The sequence below is a fragment of the Penicillium maclennaniae genome (genome assembly GCF_028827695.1).
Source record: "Penicillium maclennaniae strain IBT 15551 chromosome Unknown utg000006l:1.0-2513246.0:1.0-2515036.0, whole genome shotgun sequence".
Lineage (NCBI taxonomy): Eukaryota > Fungi > Ascomycota > Eurotiomycetes > Eurotiales > Aspergillaceae > Penicillium > Penicillium maclennaniae.
This window is the reverse complement of record NW_026623218.1, coordinates 2404908-2427856: the sequence shown is the minus strand read 5'-3', so window position 1 is coordinate 2427856 and position 22949 is coordinate 2404908. Positions and strand designations below refer to the sequence as shown.

The following is a 22949-nucleotide window of genomic DNA, read 5'->3' as shown; positions in this document are numbered from 1 at the left end:
CCTGATAACGGCTGCGGCCCAGTCGAGCGATGGCCTCTACAGCCTCATCACGCGACTGTCGCTGAATCATTTCATGCCAGATCTATTTAATCGATATCACTACAATCTATAGTTTGATTTTGGCAACAGCCACGGCTACGATCATTGCTGGGTCCGATGTGCGCACAATGGCACAGTTCTGTTGCATAGAGATCAATTAGCACACTCCCGTCAGAGTACGCTGAAATCACACTTCGCTCCACAATACAATGCATAAACAAGCACTCGACAACTCGGTATCTCACCGGTATCACTCATGTCGATATCGAATGGTTCATTAGGAGCCGCCTGATCCAGGCACCCTCAACACTTCATCGCCTTGACACGCCAATCCTTGGCTCGAGTACAGTTCCTTGGCAAATACTGCTTCGATATGGCTAACTCATTCACTCTGCGTGGGTCCTGATTTACTTGCTGATACAACTCATAGTAAGTCTCTTACACCTCGGCCTTTTGGACCTGGGCGGAATGGGAAGCTCAACTGGAATGGCTTGCCCTTGGTGTGATCAATTTACCGCTTGTGTGCATCGGTCAAGAGAAGATTCTGCTAGATGCATTCGAATAGGTTGGACCTATTGATGCCAAGGTTTCAACCCTTTTGGATAGACGATTTTTCCTGGGGATGGAACCGGTTCGACAATAGTTCTGGGCCGTCCATGTTCCTCGAACGTAGGGAAGTCAGCGGTTCGATCTTCAGGAAGAAACCGTACGCATGGTTGGAGATTTGGGCATGATCCTTATGCTAGCCTCCTTCACGGGGTACGTCCCTATCAAAAGAACACTAGCTGTGTTCTTCCCGACGACAACACTGTCCGCGGATCGCAACGGAATGGACTTTCTTCAAATTAGCTACCTCCCGGCGTTCCCCATGTTTGTTGCCACTGACCATGGAGCTCTCCACTGCGGAGACACCCCAACGCCCCGTGGGTGCTTATCGCTATCAACGCGCGATGCTTAGAAATGCAACCCCGGTCGCTTCCAGGTTCCAGCTTCTCCCTCCACTTCTTCCCTACAAGTCAATGGACGATTTGCTTCTAGCTCGTTATCCAGATATACCTTTCAACAATGGTGGAAAGACGAGCCTTGCCATCCGAGCATACTCCGCTCATTGCGGCAACCAGTCCTGATCTAAGAACCAGTGTGAGCTTTCCCCGAGGATTGGGGATTATCACCTCCATGGGGCTCTTGATCTTTATTCAGAGTAGGCTGCTTTTGTTGCTATGTTCGATGACAGTGAACTGAGTGGGTTTCTGATAGCGACCAACATGTCAATGATGACCACTGCCCAATCCTACATCGCAGCCGACCTGGATGCCTTCGCAGAAGCGACTTGGTTCACATCAGCTTACATGGTATGAATCGAAGCATTGTGTCAAAAAGCTCATAAATCGATACTGACACCTTGAAGATCGCAATGTCCAGCGTTACGCCATTATCAGGACGACTCTCGGGGATCTTCACCCCGCGTCTCTATGTTCTCTTCTCAGGCTTCCTTTTAGCCGCAGGCCTGTTCGTCACTGCAGCTGCTCCGACTTTAGCAGTCTTTCTTCTCGGTCGAGTCATTACGGGCGTTGCTAGCGGCGGGCTGATGAGCGCAGCCATCATCTTGGTTCTCGATTTGGCAAGCCCAAAACGACGAGGCTTGTTTATTGGCCTCATCAACGCTGGTTACACGACGGGTGTAGCTTCAGGTGCTGTTCTTGCAGGCCTGTTAACACCGAGAGTCGGATGGGTAAAGCTCATAATGTGTTCTGCATGAATTATAAGCTGACCATCATTCTTTTCTAGCGCTTCCTATTTTGGATCCAGGCTCCTGCGGCACTGGTGTTGGGCCCTCTGCTCTTTTTGGCTCTTCCGACTTCTTCAAATGATCGTGGCGCTTCACCAGGAAGTTCCTGGCTGGCCGGTCTTGCCAGAGTCGACTATGCGGGGTCTTTAACATTGGTAAGGGGATCCAGCAGTTTTCTCGATCTCGCTGACTCGATAGACACTCTCGGTCGTTCTCATGCTTTCCAGTCTGGCCTCGCCCCAAATTCCTCTTTGGCCTATTCCACTCTCTATAGCGATATTTGGTTTCTTTCTTATCATTGAATCAAAGTGGACCAGTGAGCCTGTCATTCCCGTGCGACTCTTGCGGAATCGCAGCGTATTGATGACATGTGTTGCGGCCCTGGGCATGATGATGGCCCGCTGGGCCATCCTCTTTTTCACCCCCGTATATGCGATTGCTGTGCGAGGCTGGTCCCCTGCATCAGCTGGGCTTCTTCTAGTGCCAACCAATGCTGGCTTCGGAACGGGCGGCCTGCTTGTCGGATGGCTGCACATACGCAAAGCCAACAGCTACTACATGTGAGTTTCCATGCACTGAATCTCGGTAGCAAATTAACGTGAGATATAGCTCCTGTTTGATTATATTCTTCCTTTTTGCCACGGCCACTGCGGCCCTCGCTTTTCTCTCTACGCCAACCTCCTCCGCGGTGCTATACATGTTGGTCACTTTTCTAGACGGCCTGTTTGCTGGGTCTCTGATGAACTATACTTTGTCTCACGTGCTACACCTCACCAACCCCGAGTCGCATTATATCGTGACTTCACTGGTGGCAATGTCTCGAGGTTTTGCAGGGAGTTTCGGGTCGGCCATTGGGGGCGGATTCTTCGCTCGGGTGCTCAAAAGTTCCTTGGAAACAGGCTTTTCCCGGCACGGGCTGTCCCCTCGGCCGGAACTGGTGCGTACTTTGCTGGGTAGCCCAGCCACCGTACTGACTTTGAGCGGCCTCGAGCGGCTGGTCGCCATCCAGAGCTACGAATATGCAACCCGCATGCTGTTCCTGGCAGGTAGTGCGCTAGCCCTAGCAGCCATGGCATTTCAGGCGGGAACTGGATGGCGCCCGGGGGTAGACGACAAGAGACAAGATACCCTTGTTTCGGATGAGGAATCATGATTAAGCAAGATTCTCTATGTGATATAAAAAAGAGAGACAAAACATCAAGGCCCGAAGGCTCGTCCGATAGATAAGAAAAATGATTACCTAACTCAAGTCTGCCTTGATGCCTAGCCGTCGTCATCTTCTCATGCGACAGCTCACATCTCTCTTCTTTCACATCCCACGAACATCTTTCCAGCCCAAGCACAACACTCTCATAATGCCGCGTGCCGTTCGAGGTAAGCTTATCTGTGCATACGCCCTTGATCCCATGGAAGCTAAGATATCCGTCGTATGACTAGGTCTGCTCATCGAATGTGATCCCTCGATCAAATCCATGATTCTCAAGTACGACGAGGAACGGCATGACTACATCGTGGAGGACCTGGACGACGAAAATCATCTTGTCATCAAAGAGAGTCAGCTTCAAGGCTTGAAGGCACGACTGGATCAGGTATGTTGTGGTGAAGTTCTCCGAATTGCTCCGCTTCTCGAATCCGTTGTAGATGAACGAGATACTGACCAAAAGACAGGACTTAGATGAGAAGATCATGCAGCTTGACGAGTCTGAATCTGAGTGAGATTATGATTCTGAATCTTGACATCCCGTGCCCCCCCAGCCACCAAATCCGTGGTGAATCCTCAACCAACGATACTTTCCCCATCTTGATGAGGCAGTGCTCTACTGGGTCATACCTCCGGTTTCCTGATACCGTCAGCTCTTGATCGTCGCGTATTCAAAACAACGATACGAAGGCCTCCCCCGTCAGCCATCGTGCCAGCGGTCTTCAGCATTCAAGAGGGCGCTCGAACAGATAATTCGCCGCGGGGGTTTTCTGCTGACATATTTCTACTAATTCACTTATCTGATGACGGATCACATATGCTGGATTGCTTTGTGGCAGGACAGGAATGATGATAATGGAGCTGGTCAAATTTGGATAAACTAAGGTCAACTACCATGGACATGAAGTATGTCCTTGTGAGGTGCTCGGATTTCATGCAACACAAGCCAAGGGAATTGAACCGAATGTTCCATCACCCGTACCTTTTGTTCGTAGAATTCGGTCTCATACATCCCCACGTATGCAGCACACAGTGTGTGACAGTACAGCTCCGGATAAAGGACATCACGTGATCGGTAGAAACGCGGAGAAACTTCCTTCGCGCACCTGGAAAATGCGACCTGCATCAACCAGCTTCCAACGTCTTCCAGCGTCATCTGGCATCATCCAGCATCAACACCTATCTTCCTGCTATAGCACGCAGCAACAGGAAGCTGGAATATGCTCCCAACTGTCACAATGAGCTGACTATAAATATAGCGCCCTGTGGCAGCTTGCAGATGTCAACATATATAAGCCCAGCACCTGCCTCTTCACGACTTGTTCTCTCCATCTACTCTACTCATCACAAAGCTACAAAGTCTCGACGTCAACATCTTTTGACCACCACTTGTCTCATTTGACATCAATATCCATCATGTCTGTGTTCCGCACAAGCTTCCCTTCTTCGGGCGACCTGTCCCCGCTATTCCGTTTGCTGGACGATTACGACAGCCACCGTACCAGTCGCCAGCCTTCTTTACGCTCCTTCTCACCTCGTTTCGATGTCCGCGAAACCGGTGAGGCTTATCACCTGGATGGCGAGTTGCCCGGCATCGCGCAGAAGGACATCGACATTGAGTTCACCGACTCCCAAACTCTCACTGTGAAGGGTCGCACCGAGCGCGAGTATCACACCGAATCCCCGACGGAGACCGATGGCGAAGGTACTGAGCAAAACCGCGATGCCAAGTCGCAGTATCGCTTCTGGGCCAGCGAGCGCGCCACCGGCGAGTTCCAGCGTACCTTCTCCTTCCCCACTCGTGTGGACCAGGATGCAGTCAAGGCCAACTTGAAGAACGGTATCCTGTCTGTTACAGTGCCCAAGGCTACTGCTTCTCCCGCCAAGAAGATCACCGTGCAGTAAACGCGGGTTGTGATCGACGTGCGCCCCTTGAAACGAGACACATGACTTTGCTTTGTTTATCTCTTTCTTACGCCTTCTCATCCTACCTCTAATTAGTTCAGATAATTTAATCCAATTTTCAGAAAATCTCTCCATCGCACGTGTAGCCATAGTCAAGCCTGACTCTCGATCATCGAGCTGAGTAGCGTATCTAACCTCTTATCGCGGCTTATCTGAGCCGAGGCATGTGAAGTAAGCGGAAGCCGAAATATGACGATGCATCAACTCTGCCTAGAACTTCATCTACCTCCAGCGCATTCATTTCAATGATTACATTCTTTCAAAAGTAAAACAGTGCGTGACGTGTGGACACAAGAATCCATCATAGACGCGGAACTATCCGAGTGGTCTCTTTGCGCCAAGTGATTGACTTGCCGAGGCATCGCCTCTTCAACCATAGATACACATCCATCCTCACCCCAACTCTACGCTTCTCCAACCATGTCGCACGCCTACTCCTTCAAGCACTTCACCGTCGAGTTCCCGGCTGAGCATAAATATGTCGCTCATGTGGAGATCAACCGAGCGGACAAGATGAACGCCTTCTTCGAAGCGTAAGTGTCTCTGAGCTTTCCGAGCTCTCCAGGCGCGTCACTAACCCATTTGTGGCAGCATGTGGCTCGAATTGGGTCAAATCTTCAATCGACTCTCTGAAGATTCATCTGTCCGGGCCATCGTTCTCAGTGGAGCCGGAGAGAAGGCATTTACTACCGGCCTGGATGTCAAGGCTGCGTCCGAGGGCCTGCTATCCGAAGGCACCGACATTGACCCTGCCCGGAAAGCCGCTCAAATGCGTCGCCATGTGGCCGAGATGCAGGATTGTATTTCCGCTGTCGAGCGCTGCGAGAAGCCTGTCGTGGTCGCCATGCACGGATTCTCATTCGGGCTAGCCATCGATCTCATCGACCGCGGCCGATGTGCGTCTCTGCTCGAAGGACGTGCGCTTCTCGGTGAAGGAAGTCGATATTGGACTGGCAGCAGACCTTGGCACCTTGAGCCGGCTGCCCAAGGTGGTTGGTAGTTCTAGCTGGGTGAAGGAGGTCGCGCTGACTGCGCGCATATTCGGAGCCGAGGAGGCCCTACGCGTAGGCTTCGTGAGTGCTGTGCATGAGAATCGTCAAGCCACCATCACAGCAGCCTTGAAGATGGCCACTTTTATTGCATCCAAGAGCCCGGTCGCAGTTCAGGGTACCAAGGAGGTTTTGAATTTCTCGCGCGACCACTCCGTGCAGGACGGTCTGCGCTACGTGGGGGTGTGGAATAGTGCTGCCCTGCAAACCAAGGATGTGTCGACGGCACTACTCTCCGGGTTACAGAAGCGTATTCCGACGTTCGAGAAGCTGTAGAGGTGATCGGTCCGTGTCATTTTCTGAGCCTGTTCCTGTACTTCTTTTCTTAGTAGCAAACCCCGCGGGAAGGTCATATTTCCCCCAATTTACACCACTACGTTACGATCTCGGTAATTGATCCGTGTTTGACCACGGCAGTCCACCGCACTGTCTTAAAATTCGCAGCGTTTCACAGCTTTTCAGGAATATCTCGCTAATACCGGGGACAAAATCCGAGCTCGGGGCTAGAACACGCCGAATGGGTGGTAGAGACTCAGGTTCCATGAATCAGAAACACGGGGTCCAAAGTGATCGTCGCTGCACAGCATGACCGCTGTCTCCGTTGACCCGAAGGCGCGATGAGACTCGACAGGCGATGTTTGTCAAGTCTCCGGAGCAAGAAAGGGCTGTTTTTCCACAAATCCCCACGACCTAGAGACTTGGCAGAAAGGATGACCTCGGGACCCTGGAGGTTAGCTATGACGCCAGGTCTGTGAAGGGTTCGGCCCAGATATGCGTATATACATATATATATATATATATATATGCGGCCTATGTGCGGGGAGTCTACCTGAACGGTCTCTTGTCGCGTTCAACATTTTGAATATTAATCAACAGAGAGCTACAACATCAAGCTATTTCCATATCACCACAATAATGAAGTCCACTGTACTCCTCGCTGCTCTCGCTCCCAGTGCAACTGGGTGCTACTATCTACCTGGCGGGAGATTCCACGATGGCGAAAGGTGGTACGGGCTCCGGTACTGCAGGTATGCACTCTACATAGGATCCAAAGGCGACCCCAAAACACTGTCAAATGCTGACCCATCAGGATGGGGCGAATACGTAGCTCCCTATACGACATTGGAGGTCTCCAACCAGGCCGTGGCAGGCCGCAGTGCCCGGTTTTTATACACGCGAGGGCCGAATTCAACACAATTGCAGAACAAGTGCAGTCAGGAGACTGGATGATCATCGAATTCGGACACAACGATGGCGGATCGCTGTCAACATCGGATAACGGCCGGACTGATTGCTCCGGCACAGGGAGCGAGACCTGCAGTACTGTCTACGATGGCGTCTCCGAGACCGTGCTGACCTTCCCAGCGTATCTGGAGAACGCAGCCAGTATGTTCACGGCCAAGGGGGGCCCATGTGCTCATCTCTTGTCAGACACCCAACAATCCTTGGGAGACGGGGACCTTCACCTATACTCCGTCGCGGTTCGTCGAGTATGCCAAACTAGCCGCCGAGGCCGCGGGCGTATCCTATGTCGATCACGGAGCCTATGTCGCAAATATCTTGGAGACCCTGGGGGCAGACATCGTCAATGGATACTTCCCCCTGGATCATACCCACACCAGTGCTGAAGGCGCCCTGGTGGTGGCCCAGTCATCTTTCAAGGCGGTCGTCTGCGGAGAAGTCGCCCTAGAAAGCGCTTTGAACACCACCACTTTCCTAGGCGAGTGTCTGTAAGGGGATGTGTGTCGAGTGAGATATACATAGGCTAGTCCCTGGTAAGCGCTCATTAGTATCTACAATGCAAGGTGGTTGTTTATTCATGAAAAATTGGCTCAAGGTGATTAGATTTCGTAGGGTCTCATCATATGTTCAGAGGTAGTAGTATAATAGGCACAGGGTATCAATCGCTAGATGAGGGCAATATCAGCGGGTCTGCAGAATGTTCCTCGTGATGCTTCGTTTCTCGACTCGCTGGTAGTACTGATTCAAATTGACATATCGAGCATCAAATGCTCCTTGGATTTGCACCATTTCACGCAGAACAGGCCACAGCAAGCAATCGTCGAGGCTGAAAGTCGCGCCTCCGAGATAATGTTGTCCTTCCAGGGTCCGCTCACAATATTCCAGTCCATGTTCAAGGGCTCTGTTCTCAGAACGACGTTCGCGCCAACAGGCAAGCAAGTCTTCAATCCATGATACGTGTTCCCCGCCTCGTAAAGGATCAACGCCGGGACGGGTCGTTTCAGCGGGGTGTTCCACCAAATATGTCAAAATGGTCAAGGAGCCGGCAACAGCCGCCCCATGGGGATCAATGTAGAGCGGACGACTGGTGAATTTCTTATTGGAGAAGTCCAGTTGATGGCTTTCGACAACCTCGTATCGAATCCCACTCTCTCCGAGAGCCGAAAGAACCCGTAAGTCGGCCACTTGATCTCCACTAAGGACCAGCCTTGATGGAGATGCGGTGACGAAATTTACGACGTCGAACCCACCGCCGTAGACTGCCTCCCAGTCAAATTCGCTTGCACGATTTTCCTGCCCAAATGAGCGGATCAGTCGTTCAGTCTCGGTGGAATCACCGTAGACTACAGGTTGAGCTCGGTCCAAGGTTTTTCCCACGGCCCCTTGCCCCCAGATAGTGTTGGAAGCCGGGTCGAGGAAGGTTCCAATATTGCGAAAAGTCAGTGAGATGCGTTCACCACCAAAGGCTAACTCATCCGGTGATTTGATAGAATTGGAACGCTTGTCCGGCCGAATGCCATGTAGCCATCGCATGTTGGTTTTCTCACCTAGGACGAAGAGCGATCGATGAGGAAGTACAACACGTTGGATAGTGCGCCCAGAGTCGGCCTCTCCCTTGGGTTCACGTGCAGAAGATTTGGTCCGGAGAACCATGACACGCTGAGCGCCAAGGCTAACGTTGCAAATGAAAGAGCCTCGAACGATGTCGAGGGTTTTGTCGGAATGTTCGGAGATGTTGTCCTGTCCATCACGGTAGAGTTGAATAAGTGCGTGATTTAATGAATGACCCAGAATCGCCTCTACTGCCAGGCGTACTTCGTTAACAGTCGGGGTGAATGAATCGAGTGGAGGGGCTTCATCTGCGGGATGTCGGTAAATCGGAACCGCGCCGTTAGGCTGAATATGTCCCTGCACCGCCACCAGGCGAGGCACCTGTCCTGAAAGATGATACATCTTCTGCCAAGAGACCTCGGCCCGGATGCGCTGAAATGCGTCAGTAGGCAGTTCAACATCCGGAATGAGGCGGGAATCACCTTCTCCAATGGCGTTGTTATTGAATTCCGGGTCGGGAGTTCGTTCACGACGTTTAGGGCGGCGCACTCGAGTCCGGACATGCTTCTTTCCATCTGCCGCAGCCCGCTGGGCCTGGGTCTGCGATACGAAATTCGCAAGGCTGCCATCGCCCTGATCGGAGGTCTCTTCGAGGATCGAGTCATCGGCCCTGACGCCTAAACTATCGATGATGCTTTCGATACCCGCCGAGACAGCCGAGTGTTGGGGCGCAGGGGTGGTGCCCCGGGCGATGGCGTCGTTCTCGTCCCAATCGAGCTCTTGAGCAAGTTCCTGGGCAGTGCTACCGGTTGCGCCCAGGACATCTGCCATGCGACGCATTGCCTCTTGATGGCGCTGGAAGTCACGGTAGCCCAGACAGTCTTCGATCAGAGTTACCGAGAAGCCATTGCGCACCGCATCCAAGGCAGTGGCATACACGGAAATGTTGGACAGAGAGCCGCAGAGATAAAGGTCGGTCACAAAGCGCTGGCGAAATGATAGCACCAACCCCTCGGATTCCAAAGCCGAGTAACTCGTCTTGTCCAGTACGGTGTCTCGCTCGGCATCGATGGCGGCGAGAACGGGTGCTGGGAACTGGAATCCGGGCGTCCGTGCCTCACAACATTTCACCAATCTCGTCGAAAGAAATGCCTCTGCATCGACAGGCTCGGGCGGATCGCGATCGGATGACGCCTCAATCACGTCGGAGGCGGGGGCACTCCTCTGCTTAGGTGGCTCTCTGTCCAAAACAACCCGATCCCCAGAGTTCCAGTCGGCAAGCAACTGTGGGGATTCATACTGCGAGCGCACCCACACTACATCCCCGGCACGACGAAAGGCAGCGGCCAGTGGTGGTAGAATCTCTAGGATGTCGGCTGTATTAGGGACATGGAGTGCGCCGGACGAACGGACAAAGTCGTTCTGAAAGTCAAGCAGTAGAAGTGCCTTGCGGGTCTTGATTTTGGGCAGACTCCCGAATGCGAAGGAGCTCATTATTGCGACATGGTAATGATCATTGCATGGCTTTGTTGACGTGGGGTTTTGAGGAGGGGGCGCGCAGAGAGCGGAGACAGACACCTGAGGCACTAATGTTTGTTTCACCGTCTGACCATCTGACTGTCTGACAAAAAGGTCACTGTCACTCCCCTGAGGCCCTAAAAATTATTAATAGTCACTGTTTGGGACAGAGGCGCGCCACGAGAGTGTTTCCCATCAAATCGGGTCACTCGGGCCGCTATTTGGTCTGGGCCAGCCATCAGACCCCAGAATGTGAATATGGGGGTTGGTGGCTTAGACTGGTGATCGGCAAGCTAGACTTAAAAAAAAAGTGGAAGAGAAACAAAAACCCTCAACACTCCAGAGTCAGAGTCATCGAGGGGTCACGAGCATTTGCCAGTGACTTCGTACGGAGTCCTGCTCTGCTTCCGGGGAGATCGAAGGGGGGTCCGTTGTGCAGGCAATGGATGTTCTGGGGCAGTGGAGAGACGGGTGTCGCCAATGAGAAGGGCCAATTGCCACTCTTCACCGCGGAGGTCAGGTCCAACTCCGAAGTCCCGCAAAAGAGTCACCGCACTCGGAGCTTCGCCCACCTTTGGAATTTCCAACTTAAAACCTTCCCATTCCTCCTCTGCCCCCTTCTGTTTTTCTCTTTCTCATTCCACTCTCCACTCAAATCCTTCACAATGGCTTCCCGTACCATCCCCCGTGCCTTCCGCATGGCCCGCGTGGCCGCCCCTCGCTCCGTCGTCACTGCCGCCCTCCCCCGGCCTTCTCTGGCCAAGGTCGTCCCCCCGTGTCGCCCAGGTCGCTCCCGTCCGTGGAGTCAAGACCATTGACTTCGCCGGTGTCAAGGAGGATGTCTACGAGCGTGCCGATTGGCCCCGTGAGAAGCTCCACGAGTTCTTCAAGAACGACACCCTGGCCCTCATCGGCTACGGCTCCCAGGGTCACGGCCAGGGTCTCAACCTCCGTGACCAGGGTCTGAACGTGATCGTGGGTGTCCGCAAGGATGGAGCTTCCTGGAAGGAGGCCATCCAGGATGGCTGGGTTCCCGGCAAGAACCTGTTCGATGTCAACTCTGCCATCGAGAAGGGTACCATCATCATGAACCTCCTCTCCGATGCCGCCCAGTCGGAGACCTGGCCCGCCATTAAGCCTCTCCTCACCAAGGGCAAGACTCTCTACTTCTCCCACGGCTTCTCTCCCGTCTTCAAGGACCTCACCAAGGTCGACGTTCCCACCGACATTGACGTCATTCTCGTTGCCCCCAAGGGCTCCGGCCGTACCGTCCGTTCTCTCTCTACCGTGAGGGCCGCGGTATCAACTCCTCCATCGCCGTCTTCCAGGACGTCACCGGCCAGGCTAAGGAGAAGGCTATTGCTATGGGTGTTGCCGTCGGCTCCGGCTACCTCTACGAGACCACCTTTGAGAAGGAGGTCTACTCCGACCTCTACGGTGAGCGTGGCTGCCTGATGGGCGGTATCCACGGAATGTTCCTCGCCCAGTACGAGGTTCTCCGCGAGCGTGGTCACTCCCCCTCCGAGGCCTTCAACGAGACTGTGGAGGAGGCTACTCAGTCCCTGTACCCCCTCATTGGTAGCAATGGTATGGACTGGATGTACGCTGCCTGCTCCACCACCGCCCGCCGCGGTGCCATCGACTGGTCCAGCCGCTTCAAGGACAACCTGAAGCCCCTCTTCAACGAGCTCTACGACAGCGTCCGTGACGGCACTGAGACCCAGCGCTCTCTCGACTACAATAGCCAGAAGGATTACCGTGAGAAGTACGAGAAGGAGATGCAGGAGATCCGTGATCTCGAGATCTGGCGTGCTGGCAAGGCCGTCCGCTCTCTCCGCCCCGAGAACCAGAAGTAAATTAATATTGTGATACCCGTCAGGGAGGGTTTGGACAAAACGTTATGATGTACTATGAAAAATCTGTTTTTGGGCATCGGGTATAAGAAATGTCACCTCCGGCTTGTTTATGCCGTTTCATCGTTCCTTTATGACTTTTCTTTTTCTCAAAGTTTCGTAGAACTCATCGTAGCATCTTCACTGTCGACTGTGCCAAAATCATCATCGGTCTTTCTCCGGCGGAGAAGAGTCCGGGGTAGAAAGGACCCCCGTCTTGTCTCCAGTGTTATCGGTTTGTCACCTTCCCAACCCTGCATCATGGCATCGGACAAAACGGCGCAGTCCCTGACGCCTGACGCCGTCCGAGCCGCATACAAGCTGATCCAGCCGTATGTCCACCGCACGCCGTTGCTGACCTGCAAAACCCTAGACACTACCGCCTCCACCCCGCAGTCCCCCGATGCTCTAGTAGGCACACCATTCGAGGGCCAGACACCCGCCCATCCCAAGTTCCGATTCTATTTTAAATGCGAAAACTTGCAGCGGATTGGCGCCTTTAAGGCCCGCGGTGCATTTCATGCTATTCTTCGGCTGGTGGAGGAGCGCGGGGAGGAAGAGGTCAAACGGCGCGGGGTGATCACACATAGCTCTGGTATCTGATGGACCCTCCTACGCAAATTTTGCAATTTACAGGGACTGATACGTCGCTCGATAGGTAACCATGCGCAAGCCCTCGCTCTCGCTGCGTCAACCCTCAACATTCCGGCCTACATCGTGATGCCGGAGATTAGTACCCCGTCCAAGATTTCCGGCACCAAGTCGCACGGCGCAGCGGTCATCTTCAGTGGATCTACAAGTGTTGAGAGAGAGGCTGTGGTTGCACAAATTCAGGCTGCGACAAACGCAATATTGGTGCCTCCATATGATTATTTTGATGTTATCTGTGGGCAGGGAACAACTGCCCTGGAGCTGGAGGAACAGTATGCTGAGCGTAGCTCGGGAATTCTGGATGCAGTGATCACACCTATCGGCGGCGGTGGTCTCAATGCAGGTGTAGCAACTTATTTCGCTGATAAGCCCCAGACCAAGGTATTCGGGGCAGAGCCCAGCTTCGAGGGAGCAGACGACTGTCGTCGTGGGTTACAAGCCGGCCAGCGTGTGGAATCTGTGTCGACTCTGACGATTGCGGATGGTCTGCGCACACCAGTGGGAGTCTTGAATTGGGAGGTGATTTCAGACAAACGCAAGGTCGAAGGAGTCTTTGCCGTCACAGAAGAGCAGATCAAGGCTGCTATGCGTCTGGTCTTGGAGCGGATGAAGCTTGTGGTGGAGCCAAGTGCAGTGGTTGGACTAGCAGCTTGTCTTTTCGACGAGGATCTTCGACGACGTGTCGAGCAAGAGGGTGGCGAGAAAGGGTGGGACGTGGCACTCGTCTTCAGCGGAGGCAACACCACCGTGGAGGCCATCAGTAAGCTGTTCACCTAGGTTATATTTTGTACATCGACAGATCATAGACGTTCACATCATCAGATGGGGGGTATCTTCATCCCAGTCTCGCGTACGTAAAAAGAGAAACATCCGCCATTGAGAGCATCAAGGCTGTCCGCTACTAGCCGAGGCCATTCTTCGCGACCCCATGAATTGACCCAAGCGGAGAATTTGCCCTGTCGCAGAACGTCTTGACGCTTGGGTGCATCCTGTCTAGCATCATGTGCACTTATTGCGGGTGGGAATGAGCGCACTAGATCACGATGTACGACAAGGCGAAGGGTGGGAAATATTCCCCACGGTGCAGGAAGAGCAGGACGAAGTGACGGTGTTCGAGATGGACACCGGTCATAAGGGCCGGGAGCAGAATGGCTGCTCTTGACTGTGGGTCGACCGCCAGAGACCGTTGCGGTATAAACAACGGTGCAGCCGAATTGACCTTGCAGTCGTTTCAATTCGGTGACTATTTGGGAATACAAGTCAGAAAGATAGAAGCTTTGCTTCTGTTCACGCTCTTGATCAATCTCTGCTCGAAGGCGCCCAATTTCCTCGGTGCGCGCAACCTCGTCACGCAGTCGATCTTGCCAGAAGAATGCTGTGACACTGTCAATGGCAATCATCTGCAACGGACGAGAGGCCGAGTGATGGCGCGAGAGATCAAAAAGATAGGCATTTAATCCGCATAAAGTGGCTAGTAGAGCCGAGGATGACTGTGGGCGAAATACATGAACGTGTTGCAGTGCAGAGCTGATCACTGTTTCGAGCTCATCGTCGGGTAGAGCTTGTGCTTCATTGGCTCCATTTGAGTCAGAGAGGTCTTTGGAGCCTTTTGCTTCCCTGAAGATCCCTCGGGCCACAATTTGCAATACCTCAGCGTCGAACCGGTCATCGGCATCGATCAAGACGACGGCTGCCTCGTGCCCTCCGACGGAGCTCTCGCCGAACGAACGCGGCAAGATGGCAAGCGCGATCAAATAGTAGAGCAACTGGGATTTCCCAGAAGCTGACAAGCTACTCGCGATCTCCACAACAGGGCTGAGCCTTTTGCTTCGATTGGAGTGCGTGAACAAGACATTAGAACCCAGTTCACCAGTCGCTGGACCTTCGCCGGGTTCGCCCACGTCTTCTGCCTCGTCGCCCAGAAGAAGCATCTCTTCATCTTCGGTAAGGATCTGTTCTCGCGACAGTTGCTGATGAGTTGGATCAACCCACAACCCCGTTGCTCTCTGCATGAAAACTTCCAGTAGCGCGTCAAGAACTGGGACGCCTAGAAGCTGCACCTCTTCTTCCGCGTGTACCGGATAGACGTTTGCCAGGTCGCGTAATAACTTAACTATTAGCTGTGGTCTATTGAAGAAAGAGACAGGGTATACAGTCAAGTACCTCATTTAAACCTTGGTGGTGCACATCAGCCAACGACGTTGCGCCTAAGCTGGCGGCCATGACGGGCGATAAAACTGGAACGTCATGGATCATGCATTACTCAGACCAGTTGAGTGATACAATTGAGATGTGCACATTCAGCGCATTGAATGGGCGAATGCGAATGCAAATGCGGAGAGTAGGACGAAGAACAGTCACGTAAAGTAGTTCGGAAACGGAGACTCGACCTCCGCGGAACTCGGCCCACTTCAACTCTGCTCGCCCCAACCAAGCTCCAAATCTATGCAACGGAGCCCCCTTCTCTTTGATCAGCATGGCCCCTCTCGTCCCCGTTTTCTCCGCAGAGACCCTGTCCGATCATGTCAACATCACCCAGCGCAATTTCCAAGACAAGCGTCGCAAAGGCCCAGAGATCAACCTCAAAGAATGCGCGCTCCTCGAGATGATGCAGTACTGCTGCAATCCGCCATCCGGAGAGATTCCACAACCGGGCGTGATTACGTGCAAGCCGGTGGTGCGCTTGTTTCGACGGTGAGTCTATCCAATACGATCTCGGGTGTCCGGTACTGACCTACTCTCAACAAGCTGCGCCGGCGGATTAACGGTAGAAACGACATCGTGGGAACGACTCGGACAAGAGGCAAACAAATTGCAGTCCTCGGGCACGACATCGTGAAGTAAAGAGAAGGAAATGTGGCATGGTGATACAGTATTTGCATTGGGTGGAGTTTTAGGAAAATTATCATGTTGAAACTATGCTGCGACTGCTATGGGGTATCTCCTCAAAAAGTCCGATCAAAACACCAAGCGCCAGCTCCTGAAACCCAAGAAAACGCCAATCTCCTCGTGTGCCTCTAGAAACCACCACCATCCGTAAGCTCGATACTAGTGGATGGCTTGGACGTCTTCTCTTCTCCCTGTCCGCTCGCGGTCGTGCGCCGCCATAGATCTCGCTCGCAATTCACAATAGGGCCCATTTCAATATTCCACGATATCTTGGACCGCGCCTTCCCGTATCCATCGGCTGGCCCTAGATCGAGATCCATCGACGAACTCAATCCGAAGCCCATCGGCTCAGATGCGGAGGCGAGCGGGTTCTTTGGCAATCTCTTCGCAAGTCCCTTGACCGTTTTCTCAAACATAGTCTCCATGCTTTCCATTCGTCGACCCCAGAGCTTCTTGTCCTTGCCGCTCGCGCTTGTCGGATTATCGCGGAACGCGGCGCTCGCCAGCTTTCGCAACGCCTCTTCACCATGTCGTCCATCTTCGGCAGCCCGTTCTCGAATCTGGCGCGGGTCGCTCTCTCTTTCTGTGAAGACCGCTGTAGTAGAGTAGGTGTGTTTGCTTGGGAAGTCGGGGAAGTGCTTGGGGACGTAGGAACGGTTCGTCAGGCCCTCAGCGCCCTTTAATGCGTTCAAGAATGGAAGTTTGCGAGTGACCTCATCCTCGGGTGGAGGAGATGGAGGGAGAATCGGGGTGGGTGCTACGGGTCGGGTTGATTTGAGGGAGGGAAGAAGATCGTCAAGGGAGACGCGGCAGCGAATGAGCGCGTGCTCGATATCATGCGGAATAGGCTGAATACGGCGAGATGCCATCATCGATTGGCGCACATATGTAGATATTTTAAAGAGATCTGAATGGCAGGTCAGTGTCAAAGCTCAACACCCGCAGCTCCTCTCCTGGTACTGGGCAGGCACATACACTCCTCTGCGGAGCTGCGCAAGCTCGACAAAGCCGCAGGATCGGCCATCTCAAATCCTTCATGTCTCAGGGCCTGCCCGATCGAGCGATTCATCATGTGGTCGATATTGGCGTCATCCTGGACAGCAGGCTCGGTGAATGGGGGAAGCGTGACTGGCTCCTGCAAACGGTGGTGGTGGTGATAGTAGTTCTTCGGGCGCTTGCTATTGTGGAAATCCAGCGTGGAGGAGGGGCGCTTCACTGGGCCCGACGCCATGGCCATGATGGTTGATCGAAGCATTGGGCGGAGAAAGCTCCAACTGTTGTCGGATAGCCTGGGTGTCACGTGATGGTGTATTGGTGCCTGAGGACGCAGTCGTTCGCCATCAGCCATTCAGTTCAAGACAAGAAAGCGAGAAAAGGCGAGGGGCTTGAGAGATCAAAGAGTAAATAATGTCTTACGCCCTTTGAACTTGTCTAGGTCGCATCGTCATCTTCCATTCTACATTCTATCGAGCCTCTATAGTACTAATGTTGCAGCCATCGACCAATCCGGAGGCTCGCTTAGTCCGCCCGAAAGCTTCAACTTCGACGTCCGTCCACCTCACCTCCGATACTCCCTTCTCTCCTCTCTGCCATTACCCCCACCACGTCAGGCAGGTTCATTTCTGGCTACATCCCAATCACTGTCTTGTCGAGCGCCGATTGACACGGTCTGTTCGATACAATGGCCGCCGCTATTCCCCCTATCACCGGCGTATGTGATCCGTCCCTTGACAGTCCGGGTCGTCCCGATCGGGCTTGTCGCTCCCTGTTCTCGCCCATGGAATGACACACTGACTCGAGACTTCATTGCAGATGCTCCGCCGTGGTCTCGTCCTGGACCTGAGCACCGCCTTTGGTGAGTGAATTCGACTTGCGTTCTTCGGGTGGCATGATCAACGGATGAGGCGGGATGTCGCTGGTTGTCTCGAATGCCCTCGCTCCCAGCCCGGATTCATGAAGGAGGAATGGAATTGTTTCATCAATCCTACGGTTTTACTAACCAGCGACCACATTGTACAGGTTTCGGTACCACCTTCGGCTACCTGTGGTGGTACGGTAAGTGGAATTTCATAGCCCCCGTCACCCGCAACTCGACCTCTAATATCTCTTCCAGGCTACCACCTTCCCCGTGTTCGTGAGCGTGATGCCTTCTACACCCGTCTCGAGCAGGAGCGTGCTGCCCAGCGCGGATAAATCGGTCAATTTTGCCCTCCCTCGATTGTTTCCCTTGTTGCCCGTCGACCGCAGTTCTCCTTGGTCAATGAAAATCCCAGAAATCACTCCTTCGAAAGAAGAAAGTTTTCCGAGAATCCCTCTTTCTGGGCTAGACTGGGCCGACGGGTCGTGTCTGAGTGTGGGTTCTTGATGTTGAAACCGATTGTACATATACGCCTGTGATCAACGTGGTTCGATTCTGGATTTGGGGCTCTCTATTTGAAATTTCTCTCGTACTTGATCTATATTCTGTATGCCCGAAGTGGCGCTGTTCCTGTGTTGCATAACAAGCTGGGTTACTACCCTCACGCGACAACTTCACAAGTAACGCCGATCGACTCGGATCTTTCATGAAATCAAAACGCTAATTACGCCGGTCGTATGTACGTGGAAATCCTTGCTTTGGGATGACTGCTTCCCGCCCCGTGCAAGCCATGGGCCATCCATTTCGCCTTTCTCCAGGTCAGTCACTGGGATCTCTAGCGCCAGGTCTATACCGCAACCTATTTCGAAAAGTAGCCCTGAAGTGAAGTTTGATAGCCAGTGTCAAGTCGACGGGAATCGATTCTATCGTAGTACCCGCTCGAACGTGTTACCTCGGACGGACCCGCCGGCCATGGAGTTGCGCACATTGCGTTTGAAGCCTTCACGGTTGGTCCGCAGATCATCCGCGGCCTCCTTGTTGAGCGGATCGGACGCGTTCGGCTCGAGAAACAGGAACTATCACGGATGCATTAGTGCACGACATCGCCGACAAGGGAAAAGTCACATACCTGCATGCCTACAATGACGGCGTTCAAATTCAGTACAGGCTTCCAGTCCTCGCGCAGAATATTGAGGCAGACGTTGCCCTCCAGATCGATATTAGGATGGTAGATCTTCTGCGTACACTTGACCTTGGGCGGATCGTGGGGGAAGTTCTGATTCACGGAGAAGCTGAAGTTGAACACGCCACCTTTGTACATGCCCTCATCCGGCTCAATGGTCAGGGTGAAGTTGAGGATATCGTCGGGATTGGGGAATGACATTTTCATCGTGTTTCCAAGGGTGAGTTCTTGCAGGTCTAAAGAAGAGACAATCTGTGAGGCAAGGTCCACTGAGCTAGAAGTCGGAGAACTGACCTCGTTGCACTCGCAGCTGCGCCGCCGTGACCTTCTTCTTTTTCTTGCCTGCAGCGCCTTCGGCATTCTCAGCCTGCTGCTGCTGCTGTTTCTATAGAAGCAGTCAGGATATATCTCCCTTTCGAGTGGCAAAGGACCTACCATCGACCAGATCTTCAACATGTTGGCTGGAGTCACCACCCCACCAGGTGCAACAACAGGTGATCAAAATGACGGGCCGAGCAGGATGGAACAAAGTTGTGCGGAGATGGATATAGCAAAACTGGAGCTCGAAAATTGCACAGTCTTGCAAGAGTCCCAGTAAGCCGGGAATGAGGGTGTGTGACGAGGGATCGGGCGGAGAGAGAGGCAGAGTCTTTGCGGGGTCTCCTCGCCGCCCTTTATCGCGATCTTGCCGCCTCGCGCATGACGTACATTGAGTATAGAACTCATCGGCATAATATGTGTCGCTACACCTACGCTACCAAAGGACTTTCTGATATGTCTGAATGCACTGAATCGATGTGGAAATTTCATTTGCGCCCGGAATGCATCCCATTGCATCGCTGGTCCGGCGAAAGATCACGGTCGCTAGCCGACCTTTTGCAATACATACTGGCATCTTGCTAAAGAAAGAAGATGATAGAACAATAAAGGCTTTAGTAAATGGGCATCTTGAGCTAGAATACAGATGGCAATCAGGAAAGAGAGAGAGAGAGAGAGAGAGAAAAAAAAGAAGCATGTGCCAAGAAAACAGGTTCATGAGAGATTGAGGAAAAACTGTTCATAGTCTACCGGCGCGCGAAGCAGCACTTGATACCGGTGCGGCCCAAGAACCAACAGGCACCGATGAAGCGGAACAGGGCCATGATGGCATTGGACCACAAAAGGGCTTGGAAGAACCGGGCAGTACGAACGGTAGCAGTGTTCTAAAGCAACATTAGTTGATGGCCAAAATGGATAGGAATAGATCAAAGACATACCGTGAATCCGAACTTGTCCACCGCTTCGCTGGTAATGCAGACGGCAAGGAAAGCATTACTGAAAATCCAGAAGGTGACGAGTCGAGTACGGAAGCTCTTGTAAGAGTCCTCCAAGGACTTCTCGTCGTGCTCAACAGGTGCAACGTAGGGAGTGAGCGCACGCTTGACCGTGGTTTCGAACTGACTGTCGATATCGGCTTGCGGCTTGTCGATTTCCTCTATGACCGCCTCTTTACTACCCTCTTCCTTGGTCGTCGTGGCAGAGGGCAGCGCATCAGCTTTATCGGAACCCTTGGTACCCCATGACACATCATGCCAGTTGCTGAAAGCATAGACGTTGAGGATGTTGATGTAAGAGGACTGTAGGACCATATAGGCGGGGAAGGAGGTAAACATATGCCATGGATCGGCATACATGAATGACGCGACGAAATAGAGACCAAAGGTAGCAGCCAGAGCGATGATAATGATACCTGCGCCAGACGAGCCAAAGAACGACTTGAGGAAAGCCCCCACACCTTGATCAGTCGTGAAGTCCATCGGCGCACCCCCACTAAAGGCGCGAATCACCAGATAGAGGGAGTCGACGACAATGTACAACTGGATGATACCGAATACCACAAAGGAAGCCAGATACGAGAACTTGGAGCCCTTGGGACGGTTGCCGAGCGCAAGAATGAACTGAAGCAGCAGGAATGCCAGGTAGATATACTTGATGATGGTGTTCACGATGGGTGTGGCGGTCTTGCCAAAGGGGAATGCCGTATGGTTATTGCTGTCACTGGGGGTGCCGACCAGGTCAATAATGACGGTCGTCGTCAGCCAGTAGGAGGCAAGCGAGAACCAGGTGAGGATGGTGTTGAAGATGTTGTACAACATCTGAATGTGTAGGAAGAACATGCGGATGATGTTGTGTCCACTCTTGTACATACGGCCGAAATGCATCAGCGAATAGATACCAGCTGCGAAGGAACCATTCAACCAACGACGACGCTGAGAGATGAATTCTGCCGCGCCTTCGGGCACGTCAGTTTCGGCCTTGGAGGCCTTCACGTACGACAGATGCCATTTGGAGCCGGCCTTGGCAACCAACTCGAAACAGAGAATACGGTCCTCGGCCAAGAACATGTTCTTTTTGAAGATGTTCATGCCCTCGATACCCTTCTTACCTAGTTGCTTAGACAAGGTGTGGTCACCATGGAAATATTGCTCCAGTGGTCGTCCCATGATGGCGCGGAATCGGTACGCAGAGAACGCACCTGGCAAGACACTGACGTAGCCGAAGGAACTTTCGAGGGGCTTATCCAAGATGTTACTGATCTTGTACTCGAAGTTCTGCCCTGCCACCAACGGGTTGACCAGATTGCGCCAGCCCTTGCCTAACATAGCGTGAATCTCACCACATGCACCACCCAGATCCTTATCGTTGTAGAAGGCCTCCCAGAGGTATAGTAGAGACTTCGGGGCAGGCTTGGTTCCAGCATCTAGCAGAATACAGATCTCAGGGTTCAGAATACGACCAAACGCATTGAACAGCCAGCGGTGAGAGTTGATCTTCTTGCTGTTCTTCTGCTTCAAGCAGAACATCATCTGCACCGGCGGTAGAGTGCTTGGCCCATCGTCTGTTGGACGGATGAGCTGCTGGTTAGGTGTGACAGACAGCTGGGTCGTGTATTCGAACTGTGCATCGAAAATTAGCGCACCGGGGTCCGTTTATCGGCGAATTGAACTCACGATATGCGCCACAGTCTCCTTGCCGTCAACATCACGCTTCATGACACCATCCTGGTAGATACCCACCGTGGCCAGGACGTCGAGAGTATCCTTGTCGCAAGGATCGATACCGTCGAATACGAGTGCAACGACGATTTTCTGCCATGCAGGTCCACCTTTGTTCCAGAACTCGGACTTCTTAATATTCACAATATCGCGAATGTTTTGCATCACACCATGAAGTGTACGAGCGGTCAGGGTCTTGTCCTCGTTGTAGTAGGTGATAGCGATCAAGAGCTCGGTATGACGGTTATACATCGCTGGGCGCAGATTGTAACCATTGTGAAGGGTAAACTCGTTGGGATCACACGTCGCAGCGGTATCTAGCCATATTGTGAGATTTTCAGTCTTCCGTGAACAGCAATTTACTCACATCGCATGTGCGTGAACTCCTCGCTGCCGCCTTCGAGGTCATTACGATACTTGGCTTGGATGGCGTTTTGAATAGCACTGGGCACCGGGTAGTCGACACTCAGGACCGAGCCCTGAACCAGCTTGACTTTTCGCGTGGCATATCGGCGCAGGTTGCCACCCCCAGTACCACCGCCTGGCCCACCACCAGGTGCTTGTCGCTGGCGCCAGGCCTCGGTGGATGAAGTTTCACTTCGGGCGTACGGAGATGCGGCTCTGCCGGGGACACCAAATGCTGCAGCGGGGCTCTCGGAGTGACCTGAGTACACAGAGCCCGTCGCGTAAGGGTCCTGGTAATTCGGGGATGATTCGGTAGCGTAGGTCTCGGTCAAGCTGTAACCCGATGCGGGGCGCACGGGCGAGACTCCTCGTGAGTGAGGGTCGTCAAAAGGCGTTGCAAAAGGGCCTTGCTGGTGAGAGAGCAGGCCTCGGGATGCATCCTCGTCTTCGCGATACTGCATGACTGATTTAGGTCTGTTATGCAAATCAAAAGGGCCAGTGTTCTTACTTGCGAGGCAGGCACATCCTGAAGCCGATGACCATCTTCATACTTGGGTGAATGCGCGCCAGACCCTTGATAGGCCATGATGATGCGCGATATTGAGGCAAACGCAGAAGAGGGGTATCAAACAAGGCGTGGTGGACAGTGAAGCCACCAGGGCAACAGTAAATGGAGAGGTGT

General features: G+C 53.0%; 14 protein-coding genes across 14 annotated transcripts; 9 read left to right on the top strand and 5 right to left on the bottom strand.

The window, feature by feature from the left end:
- Nucleotides 1–751: 751 nt before the first annotated feature.
- On the top strand, nucleotides 752–2981 carry N7477_007193 (putative MFS multidrug transporter; the record flags this gene model as incomplete). The annotated part of the gene is made up of 6 exons (XM_056968856.1): nucleotides 752–966; nucleotides 1274–1391; nucleotides 1448–1771; nucleotides 1828–1983; nucleotides 2027–2388; nucleotides 2438–2981. The coding sequence occupies 6 exons, from the start codon at nucleotides 752–754 to the stop codon at nucleotides 2979–2981; spliced, it is 1719 nt and encodes a 572-aa protein (XP_056821652.1).
- Nucleotides 2982–3183: 202 nt separating this feature from the next.
- tfb5 (TFIIH complex subunit TFB5) lies at nucleotides 3184–3544 on the top strand (the record flags this gene model as incomplete). The annotated part of the gene is made up of 3 exons (XM_056968855.1): nucleotides 3184–3202; nucleotides 3266–3417; nucleotides 3497–3544. The coding sequence occupies 3 exons, from the start codon at nucleotides 3184–3186 to the stop codon at nucleotides 3542–3544; spliced, it is 219 nt and encodes a 72-aa protein (XP_056821651.1).
- Nucleotides 3545–4445: 901 nt separating this feature from the next.
- N7477_007191 (Hsp20/alpha crystallin family protein) lies at nucleotides 4446–4934 on the top strand (the record flags this gene model as incomplete). The annotated part of the gene is made up of 1 exon (XM_056968854.1): nucleotides 4446–4934. The coding sequence occupies one exon, from the start codon at nucleotides 4446–4448 to the stop codon at nucleotides 4932–4934; it is 489 nt and encodes a 162-aa protein (XP_056821650.1).
- A 480-nt stretch (nucleotides 4935–5414) lies between these two features.
- On the top strand, nucleotides 5415–6319 carry N7477_007190 (enoyl-CoA hydratase/isomerase family protein; the record flags this gene model as incomplete). Its single annotated transcript, XM_056968853.1, has 3 exons — nucleotides 5415–5527; nucleotides 5586–5832; nucleotides 5864–6319. The coding sequence occupies 3 exons, from the start codon at nucleotides 5415–5417 to the stop codon at nucleotides 6317–6319; spliced, it is 816 nt and encodes a 271-aa protein (XP_056821649.1).
- A 639-nt stretch (nucleotides 6320–6958) lies between these two features.
- N7477_007189 (rhamnogalacturonan acetylesterase RgaE) lies at nucleotides 6959–7777 on the top strand (the record flags this gene model as incomplete). Its single annotated transcript, XM_056968852.1, has 3 exons — nucleotides 6959–7071; nucleotides 7134–7429; nucleotides 7548–7777. The coding sequence occupies 3 exons, from the start codon at nucleotides 6959–6961 to the stop codon at nucleotides 7775–7777; spliced, it is 639 nt and encodes a 212-aa protein (XP_056821648.1).
- A 189-nt stretch (nucleotides 7778–7966) lies between these two features.
- N7477_007188 (isochorismatase family protein family) lies at nucleotides 7967–10330 on the bottom strand (the record flags this gene model as incomplete). Its single annotated transcript, XM_056968851.1, has 1 exon — nucleotides 7967–10330. One exon carries the CDS (start codon nucleotides 10328–10330, stop codon nucleotides 7967–7969), a length of 2364 nt encoding a protein of 787 aa, XP_056821647.1.
- A 689-nt stretch (nucleotides 10331–11019) lies between these two features.
- On the top strand, nucleotides 11020–12210 carry N7477_007187 (Ketol-acid reductoisomerase; the record flags this gene model as incomplete). The annotated part of the gene is made up of 3 exons (XM_056968850.1): nucleotides 11020–11082; nucleotides 11141–11623; nucleotides 11683–12210. 3 exons carry the CDS (start codon nucleotides 11020–11022, stop codon nucleotides 12208–12210), a joined length of 1074 nt encoding a protein of 357 aa, XP_056821646.1.
- Nucleotides 12211–12507: 297 nt separating this feature from the next.
- On the top strand, nucleotides 12508–13674 carry N7477_007186 (threonine/serine dehydratase; the record flags this gene model as incomplete). Its single annotated transcript, XM_056968849.1, has 2 exons — nucleotides 12508–12841; nucleotides 12905–13674. 2 exons carry the CDS (start codon nucleotides 12508–12510, stop codon nucleotides 13672–13674), a joined length of 1104 nt encoding a protein of 367 aa, XP_056821645.1.
- Nucleotides 13675–13715: 41 nt separating this feature from the next.
- Nucleotides 13716–15120, bottom strand: N7477_007185 (putative Rad51 family DNA repair protein; the record flags this gene model as incomplete). Its single annotated transcript, XM_056968848.1, has 2 exons — nucleotides 13716–15005; nucleotides 15061–15120. 2 exons carry the CDS (start codon nucleotides 15118–15120, stop codon nucleotides 13716–13718), a joined length of 1350 nt encoding a protein of 449 aa, XP_056821644.1.
- Nucleotides 15121–15373: 253 nt separating this feature from the next.
- Nucleotides 15374–15736, top strand: N7477_007184 (uncharacterized protein; the record flags this gene model as incomplete). The annotated part of the gene is made up of 2 exons (XM_056968847.1): nucleotides 15374–15591; nucleotides 15646–15736. The coding sequence occupies 2 exons, from the start codon at nucleotides 15374–15376 to the stop codon at nucleotides 15734–15736; spliced, it is 309 nt and encodes a 102-aa protein (XP_056821643.1).
- Nucleotides 15737–15914: 178 nt separating this feature from the next.
- N7477_007183 (TBP-associated factor 8 family protein) lies at nucleotides 15915–17023 on the bottom strand (the record flags this gene model as incomplete). The annotated part of the gene is made up of 2 exons (XM_056968846.1): nucleotides 15915–16693; nucleotides 16762–17023. The coding sequence occupies 2 exons, from the start codon at nucleotides 17021–17023 to the stop codon at nucleotides 15915–15917; spliced, it is 1041 nt and encodes a 346-aa protein (XP_056821642.1).
- A 691-nt stretch (nucleotides 17024–17714) lies between these two features.
- On the top strand, nucleotides 17715–17979 carry N7477_007182 (cytochrome c oxidase subunit VIIa; the record flags this gene model as incomplete). The annotated part of the gene is made up of 2 exons (XM_056968845.1): nucleotides 17715–17841; nucleotides 17900–17979. The coding sequence occupies 2 exons, from the start codon at nucleotides 17715–17717 to the stop codon at nucleotides 17977–17979; spliced, it is 207 nt and encodes a 68-aa protein (XP_056821641.1).
- Nucleotides 17980–18567: 588 nt separating this feature from the next.
- Nucleotides 18568–19283, bottom strand: N7477_007181 (NEDD8-conjugating protein UBC12; the record flags this gene model as incomplete). Its single annotated transcript, XM_056968844.1, has 4 exons — nucleotides 18568–18720; nucleotides 18774–19063; nucleotides 19122–19212; nucleotides 19263–19283. The coding sequence occupies 4 exons, from the start codon at nucleotides 19281–19283 to the stop codon at nucleotides 18568–18570; spliced, it is 555 nt and encodes a 184-aa protein (XP_056821640.1).
- Nucleotides 19284–19891: 608 nt separating this feature from the next.
- Nucleotides 19892–22853, bottom strand: chsG (chitin synthase class III; the record flags this gene model as incomplete). Its single annotated transcript, XM_056968843.1, has 5 exons — nucleotides 19892–20029; nucleotides 20084–21763; nucleotides 21818–22179; nucleotides 22230–22722; nucleotides 22776–22853. The coding sequence occupies 5 exons, from the start codon at nucleotides 22851–22853 to the stop codon at nucleotides 19892–19894; spliced, it is 2751 nt and encodes a 916-aa protein (XP_056821639.1).
- Between the last annotated feature and the right edge of the window lie 96 nt (nucleotides 22854–22949).